Raw genomic sequence first — 15,466 nt, 5'->3', positions numbered from 1 at the left:
TCGACATGCATCCAACATTTGGGACGTGGCAGGTGGAACACGGGTGAGATGCTCCGAGACTGCGTCAAACGAGTTCTCGAGATCAATATCAGCATAGTGATATTCTGACGCCGCGTTGTCCGCGTTACCACCAATCCGATTTGATAGTAGCTCCTGAAGCCAATTCTCCGCCGCGAAATCGATTCCAAACGCTTCTCAAGAAGTAAGCCTCGGTGTACATATAAATTTCAGCTTGGAATTGGGTACCTGATTGGTCTTGTGAGCTTTCGACCGCCAGAGCTGTCTGTAAGAGATCTCCATCGACCATCTTCTCAATATCCCGGCTGGATCGGCGTCGCACATTCGGAGCTGATTTTTTTGTGCCATGATAACCTTTTTTTCTCGCCGACTTCTGTATCTTCTTCTCACTCTCGGGAGGATCAGAGCAATCATAGACGGGTCGGTGGGTTGGCTCCTCTAGACCGGCTCTCGGCTCTTTCTTTTTTGCCGGTCGCCCAAGCCGTCGCGACACGCTATAGATACATTCGATCTTGTGCTTCTGGCATCGATGGCAGGAAGGCTTCTCGTGACTGCAGCGGATCTTCGCTTGTTGGCAGGCGTTACATGTCGATCGTACCTTGACACTCTTGGGCAGCTGCCCCATGTTTGCTTTGGATGGTTTTATCAGGCTCATACTGGCGGTCGGAGTATAGGAGTATTCCTGGATAAGATTTGAGAGCTAGGTTCAATTTCCGCACTTGCGATGCGCTGGGCAATTACTTGTACTCAGTGCCGCACCAATGGTGACGGTTTATCTGGCCCCGCGGACTCATGCATCCTAGCGATTAAGCATCACATTCATCAAGGAACGTCGTCCTGGCGCCCTTCCAACGGGAATCTTCGTGCACGCCTCCCACCGTAACTGGTAGTGCGTATAGCGGGGAAGAGTTACATCCGAGGTCCCCATCCGTGACAAATGAGCTCGTCCCACCCGAAGAAGCCTGAAGGCTGCACGTGTGTTTCGTAGTTATCCACGGAGGGGTTTGCCGCGCCGGCGGACTATCGTGAATGGTTACTAGTGATTAGAGTCTATGAAGTCCTTTCCGGGTTGATACAGGTCAGGCTGTTGTATTGTATTGGAATTTCCGTCACTCACTCTGGTGAATTTTCTCTTTATACGTGAACGGGGTGTGAACAATGTATATACTTCTTCTCAGGATCCGCAGCCCATGTGTTCTTCAGTGTTTCGACCAGCACTAGTAATGTCTGATCGTTTTGTTCTTCACCATCTTTCAGTGCCACCCGTCGACTTGAGAATAACATACATCTATAGGTAAAACATATTTCCGACACGACAGTCGACAGTCAATGCATCCAAGAGAGGCGATCCCGCTAGCATAAAAGAGCACCACGACAAGCAGCTTCACGTCTTTGTGAAATTGATTATCGCAATCATATTGCCTATGTGGATATGAGATGGCCAGAAGATCTTTCCCGCAGGTGACCAAGTCCAGTTCAACCCCGAACTCTATCAGTCGCGGTGCATTCGCATGTCTTAGCCGTGCTGCATTTCGGTGGATGGGGAGTCAATAGGTATTTGACACTCTGCTGCGCGAATTCTGCATGAAGCAAAATGCCAGTCAACATGATGACGATCAGACTATTTCCCCGCACAAGGGTAAACTATCTTAGATTATATATGTCGGACCTTCATATGTTCAGGGGCAACAATGCTCTGGTGAAGCGATCTGGACAAATTCCCGAGACCTCGCCGTAGTTTGTGCCGTAAGATCTGTATAAATCAGCCGCAAAAGTCTGCCAACGCAGGTTGCAGGTCGTTTATCTCATCATAACTGCGTGCAAGCTTGCAGGATTGAAGTCTGGCCCATACAGACCCGCAGGTCATATTGGTTTGCTACCTAGAATACCATCGGTCCAAGGATCATTGATTGAGGTCGTATATCGTAATCACTCGTCAAAATAGGTAGAAAAGGAAAACAATGAAAAAATGACAAAATGGAAACAGAAAAAAGACTGAACCCTCCGTCAAACACAGGCCCGCCTTGCATTTCCCGTGTCCGTTATCTTTTCTCTTCGTGAAATAAATCAACTGAACCAAGTGAACAAAGCATGATGTTTGAGGTGGTGGAATCCACATTCACTGGGGCATACCCTCAAAGGGCTTGGCGAGGTGCTCCTGGCAGAAGGGCAGCTTGCCCTTGGTCCAGATTTCGGTGTCCTACGGGGAGAATGAACGAGTTAGCCCCACATCCCACGGCCATGCGCATGGTCTCGGTCTGCTGGGTCTGCCACATACCGGCTTCAGAGTCTTCTTGATCTCAGTGTCCAGGGTACCAGCCTTCAAAGCAATGATCTCCGGGGCGGCCTCGGGGTCATGAGCGATGGGTGAGCCACACTCGGAGCAGAAGATGCGGTGCACGGCCTTGCCGGAGCTGCCCTTGCCCGCCCAGCTCTTGGTGGGGCCGTTTATGGTCAGCTTATCCTTGGGCACGACGGCGACCAGAGCTGTGTCTCCGGTTAGCAATTTGCTCAATGGCTCCGAGGGCACTTCGCATACAGTAAGTGGAACCACTCTGGCGCTGGCAGTCATCGCAGTGGTCGTAGCCGGTGAGTAGAGGGGCATCGACGTCCACAGTGTACGTGACGGCCTTGCAGAGGCAGTGACCAGTAAGAGGCATGGTGGAGATGGACGGGAGTGACGCGGGTGATTTTGATTCTCGCAAGGTGCTCAGATGGAGTGAAGTTGGAGGGAGGGGGACCTTGGGGAGGGAAGAAGGAGAGAACCTTGGGAGCCATCGAGTATTTAAAGGGTTGGTTGGAAGGGTTGGCAGGTTTCCAAAGCTGTGGTGCCTTTGGTTGGGGGATCCCCTCCGCGCTGCGCGATGGTTCAATTGGAGGTCCGCTGCCCGCTTTCCACTTTTTGAGCTCGTCCGATTTGGAAGAGCTCGGGACTCTTGGCGTGCCGTGCTGCGAGCTAGTGCTAGTGCTTAGTTGAGTGTACACCGAAGCGTGTTGAGTTTGGCGGGCGAGAGCAACCAGCATAACGTCATCGGCCGCAATTCCAAATTCCGCATGACAAATTCCCCCCTCCAAACCGCCCCACGATGGACACGATGGACACGATGGACACGATGGCCACAACACCACTCGCTTTCCTTCGTCCATCGCATGGGGTTAACCACGAACGCTGGCCGCGGACTGATGTCCCTTCCCAGCCACCGCCAGCCGCGACACTAATTCCCGGTGCGCCTGCGAGAGCGTCCGGCGCACGAAACTCGTCGTTCCGAATGGGCAGCGCAGTTCAATCTCTTCCTGCAAGTACACTCCATCGGGATGATCCTCCCCTGCATTTGGGTGGGGTTCCCCGGTCCTCGGCCGACCGTCCAATGATTGCGGATGTGCACCCCCAGAGGTGCATAAATGTGTGTTCGGAGACCCTGAGGGGTATCGTGGAAGCAACCTCGATATCGGACCTTGCCCCGCAACAAGCCCCACGGCAGATAGGAGATGCGGTCCGTCAGTTCGTACCAGACCCCGTTGCTTTCCTCGGGTGGTGCATCGGCAGGTGGCGCACACCGTTCATAGTGGATGACCAGCGGGTTCTGTTCAATCATCGCCGCATGATCGCGCAACGTTCGCAACACCGCCTCCTCGGACACCGAGGCCGGGAGCGGCGTTCGACTAGTGAAGACCGTTCGGCTCTGCATCGTGACAAATGCAAGGTGCAGTGGACGAGTCGAATCTCCGATCCTCAACAAAAGCTCGTCCTGTGGCCCGAGAGTACCGAGTCGCTGGTGGGGTGGACACGGAGACGCGGTGTAGTTGGGTGTCGATCGTCAAGCAGGCACAGGGGCCCAACGGAGCGGGTCGGAGGTTAGGGATGGTGATGGTCGGATGGTCCGGAGTATAGTAGGACGATTGCCTATGGTACCTTACTTATAACCCCTTGGCAGGGGGGTTGGGCCTGGACGGGAGGTGGCGGAGTACGTAGAAAGTAAGCGCTACACTCCCCAATCGTGGCGTCGGCCGCACGGGCGTGTACAGTGCCACACTGCCTAAATATGGACACGAGATCGCTGCGCCCGCCGATAACACCCTACGATCAATCTAGGCGATTGGACTGCCCAACTATCTTGGACTCTGCGAAGTCTGCGGTGGCGAGACTGCGGACTGCTGGATTTGGAAGAGCTATGGGCTATCCTGCAACCATCTCCGCGCTACAGGCTGGTCTTCCGGATATGCTCGATCTTGTCAGCGGCACTCTGCGTAGACCACGTCAGTTATGATGGTCCCTGCATTCCGGGGGGCACGTACCTGCATCTGCGCGGCCATTCCCTCACTGGCGATCTGCCCTCCATAGAGCAAACTTTCAGCTCGCTGCGCCGCGCGAGCATCGTCCTTGGTGATAAAGGGCGGGCTGTCAGCCGCGACCGGGGGCAAATTGAAGTATTCGTTGCGATTGGCAATGGAGCGCACCTGCGCTGAGACAGATCCTATGCCAGGCGGTTTGTTGAAGGCGCGGCCCTGGAGGAAAGACAAGGTCACTACCAACCATTCATCCATAGCAGTGCACCCACTGGCATACCTCTGTTGATAGGATGCCCCGGGCATCATCCTGCGTGATGTAGCTCGGTGGCTTCCGGGAAACCTCGTCTATCTTGCTATCGAAATTCCTCTGCTTCATCGCGATACTTTGGGCCGTCGCTGGTCGTCCATTAGCAGGGAGGCCAGCAAGTCCAGCAGAGCTTCAGACATACCCGCTGGTCCGCCACGAACCGGCCCGCGCCCTGTCAACTGGTTCTCAACCTGCGAGATCGCCGACACGTCTTCAGCGGTGATGCGTTGCCCGGCCGCGGCGGCTTGTTTGAGTTCGGCAACGGTGGGAAGATCGAGATCCATGATGGACGAGAACCCGCACACTCAGTAGCTAGAAATCACTCGCGCAAGACTCAGAACGTGATTACCTGTGGCCCTCCCTGCCTGCATATATACCGACATATATATAGACCATGTGGTTCGGTGATGTCACCTTGAAACCATCGCCTTCCAATGTTGCCTCGGTGGTGGCGCTGTCAGCCCATTTAGCCCGCACTTCGGGGTCTGGGGACTTGAGACATACAAGAAGGCCGAGCCAATAGGATAGGGCGCATCCGAAGTTATAGAACTTTTAATGAGAGAGAGGGAGAGAGAAATACCGAGCAGGGATGGCATGGAACAAGAAGGGAAAAGAGATGTGCAGTTGGGGCAACTGAGTTCTTCCTACCGCCGTACACGGTGGTCCATCGGACCCAAAGTAAATGATTAAATGCGATTCTGCCTGGCAACTTGCATCTGGATACCACCCGGGCAGCTTTAAGTGTTGTCACAGGTCATGCAGCGTAAAATGATTCCTCAATGTGCACGCCCGATGGACGTTCCACTCAGAGGCAACTGGATGGAAGATAGTGTATGTATAGATATCCTGCACGGTTTCTCTAAGAGCCAGGCGTGGATGGGTGCAACAGGGCGATGACAAGGGATTGCAACGAATCCCCAGCATCCATACTGTTGACCAAACCTAGTTGTCTCAGTCAGTCTACACAACTGATATGGAGCTAAGGGACATCTGCCGCCTTGAGCATCATCGTGCCAGTAAGTGGAAGAAGCAGTAATCATGTTAGGGGATCTGATTACTCTACCTCAGGCACACGTACGCCATGGGGACTTATGGGCCCGGAGACCATGATAGTTCACAGGTCAATTCTGTGTCTATTTATGCTGGATCTTGGGAGAGAGCCGAGGCTCATCACACTCCACACTCCCGGGGCATTCTGCACGCTGCAGCTAGCCGGCGCTCTCTCAAAGCCACCACCCAGGCATCTTTGACCCTGTGACTGCTAGCCTTGGGAACTGCCTGACGACACCACTGCGAAGCCATGTCGCGAGCAAAGGCAGCATGCGATCAAACCAGAGGGGCAAGAGCGTGAGACACGTTACACAATAGCTGGGTACAGAAGTCCTTTCGGGGGCTCTGTTGGTGCGGCAAGGTGCGGCCATGTTGTGTGCAGTCGACCAGGGGCAGATGCACACTTGTGTACACCAGACGCCCCGCGGGTAGGACAGACACCCTCGGTGCGAGTCCTCTGCGGGGAGGGGTTGCAGGTCGCCAGAAGTACCAAGCTCGGGTAGTGCGAGTTTGGTATGGTTATTCTGACCGATTAATGTTACTGTTGTTTTGTAGGGTTTCTGTCTGGGTTCCTGGACCGATTATCTTAAGAGCATCCTCTGAGCGTCTGCGAATGTTTGATAGTCGAGCACTGACCATGCCGGTGCCGGGACTTCCGCCTTGGCCCGCATGCCGTCACCGGCACCATACCACACTTGCGCATTTACAATTCTCACGACGCCATCCCACAACTAACCCCAGGGACCATCCCGGTTTCGCAGACGCTTGCTATCCTGATCCCGTTGCAGACTTGTATCAGTTCATGGAGACGTAAGACTCAACCCTTGCGGTGCTTTCATCCGTACTAACATGCCACCTCGCAGACCGTTGAAAAAGGGGAAGAAGGCGTGCACCGAGTGCCGCCAGCAAAAGGTAGCTATTCCCTCGCTATGTATGAGAGGTAGCGATAAAGTTCTGATAGTTGAAGGCAAAATGTGACGTGTACGTGCACCCGGACCAGCCCTGTACTCGTTGCCGCAAGGTCCAGGCGAACTGTGTCATTTCGGACCCGTTCAAGAGAGAGCACAAGCGCAAGTATGCATCCCGCCTGCACTTCCATTATTCTAAATGGAATGGTAATGGTAATGGCAACGGCAACTAATTCACTCCGGAATCTAGGCGGATCTCTGAGCTGGAACGGGAGTCGGAAGACCTGCGACGCAAGCTCCGGGCCTCGCAGCCGGCAGACCCTGATCCCCACCCCTCGCCGATAGCCCCGTTGACAGCCGCAGCGGAGCTGGGCGTGCATTCCGGACCGCGAAGTGATTCAATCTCGGCGTCCTCGCATGCTCCACTGGATTCATACTCGCCACGGCTGTTGGCCCCAAATGGTCTGACCCACACGACCCCGGCACCGGCATTGGAAGGAGATGGCACGACAAAGCCCCGGAATTTGAATGGGGTACAGGTGCAAGCAGAGGAGATCGATGATCTGTTTCAATTGTATGTTCCGTCTTCCCTGCACTGTGTCCTCAGGTCTTCCCTTGGCTGACCGGATGATCGAAGATTCTTCCGGCATTATGCCCATTTCCTTCCCATCCTGGACCCTCAGACTCGGCCCAATACCTACTATGCACAATCCCCATTCCTATTCTGGACGGTGATTGGGGTAGCATGTCGATCTTACTCTCGAAATCCGACGCTGTTGACGGCTTTAGCCCGAAGTGTGCTAGAGATGGCCTTTCTCTCCGCGTTGTCCGCATCGCCGCCCTGGCACACCATCCAAGCACTTTTGCTGCTCTTGACATGGCCATTTCCCAAAGGAGACCACCCGGATGTGACATTTCCATTGAGTGGAATACTGCTTCATATTTCCATGCAAAACGGGCTACATATCCCGATGTCGAGTCATGAGTTCTCGCGCGTCAAAATCCCTGCACCCTCCGAGGCCGATCTGCTACGACGCTCCGAGCTGTGGGCACATACTGTCATTATGTATCAGCGGTATGCCCAAGCAAATGATTGACAAGATAGATTGGGAGCATGCTCACGCTATGGAACAGAGTCTGCGTCCACAAGGGCCAACTGCCGCGGGCAATCATGAACCACGGCCAAGATCCCACACATCCGCAAGTGATCTTTGACAAAATCGCACCATGGATGGCTCTCAAGCTCCGGTGCCAGGAGGTCATTGCGAAATGCAGCGAGGCGGTCACTGAAAATGGCATGCGCTCCATGTCTCTGGACCAGGAGAGGGCATTGGACATTCTTCTTCGTACCTACGAAGGCCAGGTAGACGATCTGGAACTCCGGGCCGTGACCGGTACGCTTTCTTTCAGCATTTTTCACCTGTGCACTTCTGACTGTCTTTCGATGTAGATGATGAGAGGTTTGATACGGGTCTCTGTCGGATGGCTATCCAGAGTTTTCATTTCTTCAAGAACCAAACCCTCGTGTCTAGTGGCTGCTATCCGCGGATTCTCGTCACGGCGTGCAGCTTGATCGACTACGTGCAATCGCTCTCTGAACGATTTGGATTCCTATTCATGGTTCCTATACATATCAGTTTCGGACTTCTCTTGGCCTCCACATCTTTACTACGCATCCTGAAGGGCAGCACGGCCTCTCAAGGCCTGGAAACAACGCGTGCGCGGGCCTCTCTCTTCACGGCCATCAACCTGGCCAAGCAGATATCCACTGATGGCGCGGACATAGCTGCGAAGACGGTCATGATTTTGAGCTCGGTCTGGAATAGCAACAGAGCATTCCGTCGAGCCGACGGATCTGATTACACTGCCCTGCGCATCCGTGGTCGCCTAGTGCTGAGTCCCATCCTCGATGCAGTCTGGTGGTGGCGGGATGAGTTCGATCCCCAATCACGGGCCGTGAGATCAGTCGTGGAGCCTTCTGATGGTAGTGTCTACTCTCGTTCACGTTCCCGCCCTGCCGCTGATGGAGGCACAGGTGGTGGATTAGAAGCCAGCCAAAATATTGCTGGCGGGGCAGTGGCGCCGTCCGGGGCGATTACCGACCAAAGCGCATTCCATCTCGATGAGCAATTCCTCGCCGATTTCGAATGGGCGCTAGGTGATGACGCGCTCTTCTCCCTGGAGCCAATGCCCTCGACCTGGCCATCGTCGTACAATCTGCTTTAGAACTTGACTTGGACAGCTATATAGAAATGATCGGTTGGCAAGAGTTTCACTTGCTCTCCAGAGTACTTTTCTCCCGTCTCCAGTTTCGTTCATCGCACAGACCGTGGTTTGGTGAGTCCCGTCCTGGCGGTAAGGCGGTCCCAGGCACGGGCTTCCGGATCTTTCCTATGCTACCCTGCAAGTGTCTCGGCGTGGGCAAAACGCTTGGCATTGCCAAGATGGCTGATATGAATTGGAGGACCGACGGACGTGCGTGGGTGGGCCAGGAGATACAGTGGATTGCCGGGAATAGCCGCGCACCTGCTGTATTTGTTTAGATAGCAAGGAGGTCAGACCCTGCATGGATGATAAACGAATCATTACCAGGGGTTAGAGAGCCCAATAGCTATCGGGCGGATTACCCCGTCAGGGTCCTTCTGTCTCAGATCCCCAGTTTCCCGCCACCTCCGGGCGACTATAACCATTGGGGTAAGAGGGTAAGCGTGGAAGGTCGACGAAGGTTTCTAGAGCCATTGAGCCCGGACAGCGTGACTAAAGTACGGATACAGCGGCCACGGGGGTGAAGAGCCCAGTTGATCGGAGCCGTCAAACAACAGCGACGGTTTGTATGCGAGAAAAAGCTCCGCCAATAGCGAGCGGGAAGGTATACTTCGGGCCCAACAGCGTGAGTCACTCTATTATGACCGCGCTCTTGTTCTGAAGGAGACGAGGGCGCCTCGGATTTTCTCGACGATGTCGCCAATGCTTTGTGACCACTCTCCAGCTGCCATGTTATCATGATCCAGCGATCTGAGCATCTATCATTAATGTGCCACGTTGTATCCCACAGACACCCCGCGGCCCCTGATTGCAACCAAACCCGGTCTCCGGCCAATGAGAGTCCCGCGAATCCGCCGTCACTTTTTCCGCGCCTGCGATGAGAGTTTGACAGGGCATTTTGGGGGGGTCGGCGAGTCGCCTGACTGTGTTTGGGCCAAGTTATCGGCCCTCGCCACGCCAGGCGCATCTCTACTGCAGATTGTCGTGGGTATCCGACCGTCCGGGCTGGATCCCCCGCATTTCACGGCGGGTCGATGGTGTTTCTCCTCCCCATCCATCTGTGTGCTTGGGGCAGTGATAACAGGGTTGAAAGGAAACCCAAGATGAGCATGGCCCCGGCCCAGAATGAAGGCAGCCAAACCTGCAACCTGGAGAAGGGTGACCTGCGGCCGTCAGCTGTCAGCATCCTACCTTATACACCAATATCGCCACCATCAAGATCTATCGTGAATGGGCTGGTTTCTTATCTGGGGGCCGTCTCTGCAGTCTTATCGGTGCAATGGGCAAATCTCAGATGCCCCAAGTACCTTCGAGCCACCTCAGGCCTCGGCTGTACGCCGGTCGCACACCTTGGCCACATTCTGAAGTGGACGAAGGTGCGGGCAAATGAACGTGCCAAGCGGACCAGAGCGCCTCTCGGCCTTGGTGCGGTGGAGGTCCAACCATATCGACGGCCAAGCCTATTCGCACGGCCGCTAGCAGGATAAGGGCGGCGCTAACTCCACCCTCCCCAGCACGCTAACTCTCTGGGGAGACTCCCCCATGCTCCCCTCCCGTGGCCGAAAGGTCCAAGACCTGCCCAGCCCAAGTGCAACCGGCTTATCGCTAACAAGCTCATCGCGGCGGATTCCCGTTGGCGGAGGTGGATCGGCTGGCACTTGGCCGAATGAGAACCCAGCAGCACGTTATCAGCGCATCTCGCTTCCCTTCCGCCCGGGATTTGGTGTGGCCCATCGTCTTGGCGGGAGGAATTGCCGTGTAATTACCCTCAGAGATCCCGCGTGGCGGCGATAGTACAATGGACGCGCCATGGTGGCTGCTCTTCCTTGCGCGTCCTTGTGCTGTCCGGACTATGCACAGTCGTGCCAGGTCGCATAAGCACATGTTCGCCGACCCCTGCGGTCTTTCCAGCTAAAATGTCTGGGCCTTCCGAACTCGTGGATCGAAGCGACAAGGTAACCCTTTGTCGCCGCCACTAGCTCCGCAGGGATGGCAAGGACGCCTGGGATATTGGGGGATCATCCTGCATCGCGCACCCGTGACTGGTCCAAGAACCAACAAAGAAAAAAAAAGGAAAAACGGAAGGTGAGAGGTTGTTGATGGCCCGAGAGCGCGGCCCTTACTCTGCATTCGGTCGGTGCCACTGACTTGGACTGGACGGCAAGTTGGGATGGCATAGCAGTGGCTTGATTGGGTCCGGCGTGATGCTTCAATGTCGTTTAGTCTTTCTCTCATTTCTTGGCGTTATTTTTATTATTTTGTTTTCACCTTTTTCGGGACGTCTTCATTCCCCTCGAAATAACTATGCAATATCCCTTCCCGCCAATCTAACCTCACCAGCTGGCCCCAACCGACTCACGACTCATTCCTAATTGATTGATCGCAATCAGTCACTATCGCCGCCAATTCGCCTCCTTGTGCTACTTGAATTTGCGGTTTAGCTTGAGGCGAATTCCCCCACCCCCGTTCACTTCTCCTCCCCTCGCATCCCCGCCCCCAACCCCACCCTTTCCTGCTTCCCTCCTATCACGTTTGACTTAGCCCTCGCCGTCGGTGCTCTAGCCTAACTGGCGACACTGAGGTTACATCCATTCCCCGATTAGTCTCAGATATCGTCGACCTCGTTTACGCGGGCGATAAGGCGGAATCCCGTCGGGGTCGATGCACGTCGCGACCAAACGGAGAGTATCGTCGTCGCCTTAAAGCAGGCCGGGCCGCCTCTGACCCGGCTTCTTTCCTTCCATTCCTTTCCCCTGCATCTGCTCGGTAGAGCTTCCTGGATCTGGTTTCGATCCTCTGGTCTGTGACCTATCTGCTCACCATGGAGAAGACCGATCCCGATATCGCCGTCACCACCGGCGCCGAGGTCGACGAGACCGCGCCAGATGAGGTGGTCAGCAAGCTGCGCAACTTGAAGGCGCATCATCACTGGGATCCGAATATGCCAGAGGATGCCGTGGAAGTGTTGGATGAGGCGCTGCACACCGACGACAAGGAAACCCAAGTCGGCATCGCCCACGAGCTGTTGGATAACTCCCCATACCCTGAAGTGCGGGCTGCGGTCTCCAATGTCGATGAGGGAGGCCACAGCAACACCATCCGTGCTTGGGTTATTGGAATGCTCTTCGCGACAATTGGTTCCGCGCTGAACATGCTGTTCTCCATGCGTCAGCCCTATATTATCATTCCCTCATACATCGCCCAGGTCGTCGCCTACCCCGTCGGCAAGGCCTGGGAAAGGTTTATGCCAAGCAAGAAGTTCCGATTCTTTGGTCATGAGTGCAATCTAAACCCCGGTCCCTTCAGCAAGAAGGAGCACGCGCTAGTGGTCATCATGGCGAACGCCACATTTGGCGGTGGAGCCGCTTATGCCACCGACGTCTTGCTGGCGCAGCGTGCCTTCTATAAGCAGAAATTCGGCTGGGCCTTTGAGATCTTCATGTGTATGTCCACCCAGATGCTGGGCTTTGGTCTGGCCGGCTTCTTCACCAAGTACCTCGTCAGTCCGGCTGCCATGATCTGGCCCTCCACTCTGATCAACACCGCACTTTTCTCGGCTCTGCACGACCGCACAAAGCCGGACCCGCGCAAGGTCAGTGGCTGGACCATTGGTCGATACCGGCTGTTTCTGTACACCATGATCGGCTCGTTCTGCTGGTACTGGTTCCCTGGGTACATTGCCCCCTTCCTGAGCGTGTTCGCCTGGGTGACCTGGATCAAACCCAACAACGTGATCGTCAACCAGTTGTTTGGTGGCTGGACCGGCTTGTCACTGATCCCGATGACTTTTGACTGGACCCAAATCTCTGGTTTCAATTTCAGTCCCTTGATTGCCCCGTGGTACGCCATGGCCAATACCCTGATCGGCATGGTGGTCTGGTTCTGGATTGTTACCCCCGCCATCCACTACTCGGGCCAGTTCTACTTCAAGTATCTGCCAATCAGTGATTCCGGCAGCTACGATAACACCGCCAACGCGTACAACGTCTCGAAGATTTTGACCCCCGACTTCACCTTCGACGCCGAGAAGTACAAGAATTACTCTCCGCTTTTCCTGTCCACCACTTTCAGCCTTTCTTACGGTCTGTCTTTTGCCGGCATCATTGCCGTCATTTTGCACACTGCTCTTTTCCACGGGCCCGATCTCTGGGCCCGATTCCGCTCTGTGAGTGGCAAAGAGGAGGAGGATGTGCATAGTCGCCTGATGTCTCGGTTCAAGCCCGTTCCTCTCTGGTGGTATGGCGTCGTGACCTTGATTATGATTGCCATGGCGCTGGGCGTGGTGCTGGGGTACCCTACTCACCTGACCTGGTGGGCATTCTTCATTTCCCTGCTCATTGCGATTGTGTGGTTTGTGCCGCTTGGCATTGTCCACGCTTCAACCAACATTGACATCGGACTGAACGTCTTGACGGAGTTTATCGTCGGTTATATGCTGCCCGGTCGCCCGATGGCTATGATGCTTTTCAAGACCTATGGATACATGAGCATGTACCAGGGAGTCTACTTTACTCAGGATCTGAAGCTGGGTATGTCGACCTAAATGTCTCCTGCTATGCTTTTATGCAGTCAGCTAACTTTGTCTTTTCAGGTCACTACATGAAGGTCCCTCCTCGTGTGACATTCGCCGCGCAGATGGTCGCTGCTGTCTGGTCCTCACTGGTGCAGATCGGCGTGATGAACTGGGCACTGGGTGCCATCAAGGACGTTTGCACGGCGAAACAAGCCAATCACTACAGCTGCCCGAACGGCCGTGTCTTCTTCAACGCCTCCGTGATCTGGGGTGTAATTGGCCCAGCTCGTATCTTCTCGGTCGGCCAAATGTACTCCCCCCTTCTCTTCTTCTGGATCGCCGGCGCCGTCCTCCCTGTGGCCATCTACTTTGGTGCACGCGCCTTCCCTCGCAGTCCGATCCGCTACCTCTCTGCCCCTCTGATCTTCAGCGGATCTGGTCTGATCCCTCCTGCCACCCCGCTGAACTATCTCAGCTGGGGTATCGTGGGCTTTATTTTTAACAAACTCATCCGTGACCGCTGGCGCGGCTGGTGGATGCAGTATAATTACGTTCTTTCGGCAGGTCTGGATGTCGGCCTCGCGCTGTGCACTATCCTGATCTTTTTGACCCTCAACCTGACCGGCACCGACTTCCCAGCGTGGTGGGGCACCAACATTGCCGCCAACACCATGGATGCGTCGGATACCGCCATCCAAGTCGTCCTGGGCGAAGGCGAGACGTTCGGTCCCGCCTCGTGGGCGTAGGCTGCTTGTTGGCTCCAGTCACATCACCTTGAAGTTTCACCCCGAGGTATATTGGAACGAGGAGATATATATCATAGTGCACTTATGAGATGCACAGTGCGAGGAATCGATACTTTATTTGGTCATTTTTTAATGCCTGTGTGCAATGAGATAATGATTAAATGGCTGCTCTTCGTTCGCATGGGTTATCATAATATTAAATAGCACTTCATACCCGCGCATCAATTCAACTCTATAATTTCACATATCTTCTTATCTTAGTAACTTCTACCTTGGTAAATTAACTAAACTAACATCACCGCGAATTATATAATACTCGCTCGAACGAGGAGAGGCAAAAATAGATAACTGGCTCATAGGCCACCGAGAGCAAATATGAATGAAGCTACGTAGATGCTAGTCAGGTTACATACCGAGTGCCCAGGACGCACCTGCTAGGGCGCACCTGCTAGGGCATGTCCGATTACGCCCGCATTTCGTTGCCCAGTCTTTTGCCCATCACGATCCTCCAACAGACCTGGTAAGTGTCTTCTTGATGCTTCTCGGTCAAAGACAAGCACAGCCCTACATTTCACAATAAATGGCCCTAGGGTAACCCGGAAACCCCCGAATTGTAGACTAGCGTCTCTTGGTGGTGGAGCCAGAAAATCAGTCGAAGTGTGTAAGGGATTGCACCCGTACGCCAATAACAGCGGTTGCTAATGCTATTAATCGGATTTTCCGGGAACCCTACTTTGGGCTGTTGACATGATCTTACTTAGACGTAAGGCTTACTGTTCGACTTCCGAAATCAATATAATGACAAGTTCCCGCGTCATGGAGTTCGCCTTCGCTGCCATGGACACATCGCCCTCTTCCCACCACCATTGCGTCAAATGCCCAGGTTTCGTCATGGCTTGCAATGCTAAGAACTACTCTCGAGGCCGAGTATAGCAACCAAGTCCCTAGCCTCGCCAACTCCAGCTCTAATATCCGTCCTGTCCTCTATTCCGTTCTATTTGGGTTGCGAAAGAAGTGCTCCGAGCCGGCTACTGCTATCAGAGCCGCAGCCAGCAAGGTATTCTCCGTCGTGGAGGGAATTCCGGATCATAGCTCTAGTTGACAAATCCTATCTCCCACATACGCAGTAAACCCGAATAAGCTCAGAATTAAAGTATGGACTTTAACAATATCCATCGAAAGTATTTCAAGAGTTGAGTTCTGTATATTCTCAACAACCATGAGCAATCATCTCCTGAGATTCTTGACAGTCAGTCGGTCCACCTGGCAGAAGGGCCCGGCCCAAATACCAGCCCGCGAGTGTACACGATCGGCATTTGCCGCGTTACGCAATCCTGGAATAGTGCTGAAGACTCTTGCCATCGACCTT

The 15,466-nt window shown here is 54.3% G+C and overlaps 5 protein-coding genes across 5 annotated transcripts; 2 read left to right on the top strand and 3 right to left on the bottom strand.

Moving 5' to 3' along the window:
• Positions 1-2,137: 2,137 nt before the first annotated feature.
• N7482_008990 (GFA family protein) lies at positions 2,138-2,678 on the bottom strand (the record flags this gene model as incomplete). The annotated part of the gene is made up of 3 exons (XM_056691114.1): positions 2,138-2,218; positions 2,297-2,505; positions 2,558-2,678. 3 exons carry the CDS (start codon positions 2,676-2,678, stop codon positions 2,138-2,140), a joined length of 411 nt encoding a protein of 136 aa, XP_056540879.1.
• Positions 2,679-3,233: 555 nt separating this feature from the next.
• N7482_008989 (uncharacterized protein) lies at positions 3,234-3,707 on the bottom strand (the record flags this gene model as incomplete). The annotated part of the gene is made up of 1 exon (XM_056691113.1): positions 3,234-3,707. One exon carries the CDS (start codon positions 3,705-3,707, stop codon positions 3,234-3,236), a length of 474 nt encoding a protein of 157 aa, XP_056540878.1.
• Positions 3,708-4,217: 510 nt separating this feature from the next.
• Positions 4,218-4,899, bottom strand: N7482_008988 (uncharacterized protein; the record flags this gene model as incomplete). Its single annotated transcript, XM_056691112.1, has 4 exons — positions 4,218-4,262; positions 4,315-4,524; positions 4,586-4,704; positions 4,758-4,899. The coding sequence occupies 4 exons, from the start codon at positions 4,897-4,899 to the stop codon at positions 4,218-4,220; spliced, it is 516 nt and encodes a 171-aa protein (XP_056540877.1).
• A 1,379-nt stretch (positions 4,900-6,278) lies between these two features.
• N7482_008987 (putative C6 transcription factor (Leu3)) lies at positions 6,279-8,799 on the top strand (the record flags this gene model as incomplete). The annotated part of the gene is made up of 7 exons (XM_056691111.1): positions 6,279-6,475; positions 6,529-6,577; positions 6,627-6,739; positions 6,824-7,147; positions 7,211-7,648; positions 7,708-7,967; positions 8,024-8,799. 7 exons carry the CDS (start codon positions 6,279-6,281, stop codon positions 8,797-8,799), a joined length of 2,157 nt encoding a protein of 718 aa, XP_056540876.1.
• A 2,860-nt stretch (positions 8,800-11,659) lies between these two features.
• Positions 11,660-14,097, top strand: optB (small oligopeptide transporter, OPT family; the record flags this gene model as incomplete). Its single annotated transcript, XM_056691110.1, has 2 exons — positions 11,660-13,367; positions 13,430-14,097. 2 exons carry the CDS (start codon positions 11,660-11,662, stop codon positions 14,095-14,097), a joined length of 2,376 nt encoding a protein of 791 aa, XP_056540875.1.
• Between the last annotated feature and the right edge of the window lie 1,369 nt (positions 14,098-15,466).

Source organism: Penicillium canariense (genome assembly GCF_028826845.1).
Source record: "Penicillium canariense strain IBT 26290 chromosome Unknown utg000006l_segment0_segment0, whole genome shotgun sequence".
NCBI classification, from domain to species: domain Eukaryota; kingdom Fungi; phylum Ascomycota; class Eurotiomycetes; order Eurotiales; family Aspergillaceae; genus Penicillium; species Penicillium canariense.
This window is presented reverse-complemented; position numbering and strand designations above follow the sequence as displayed.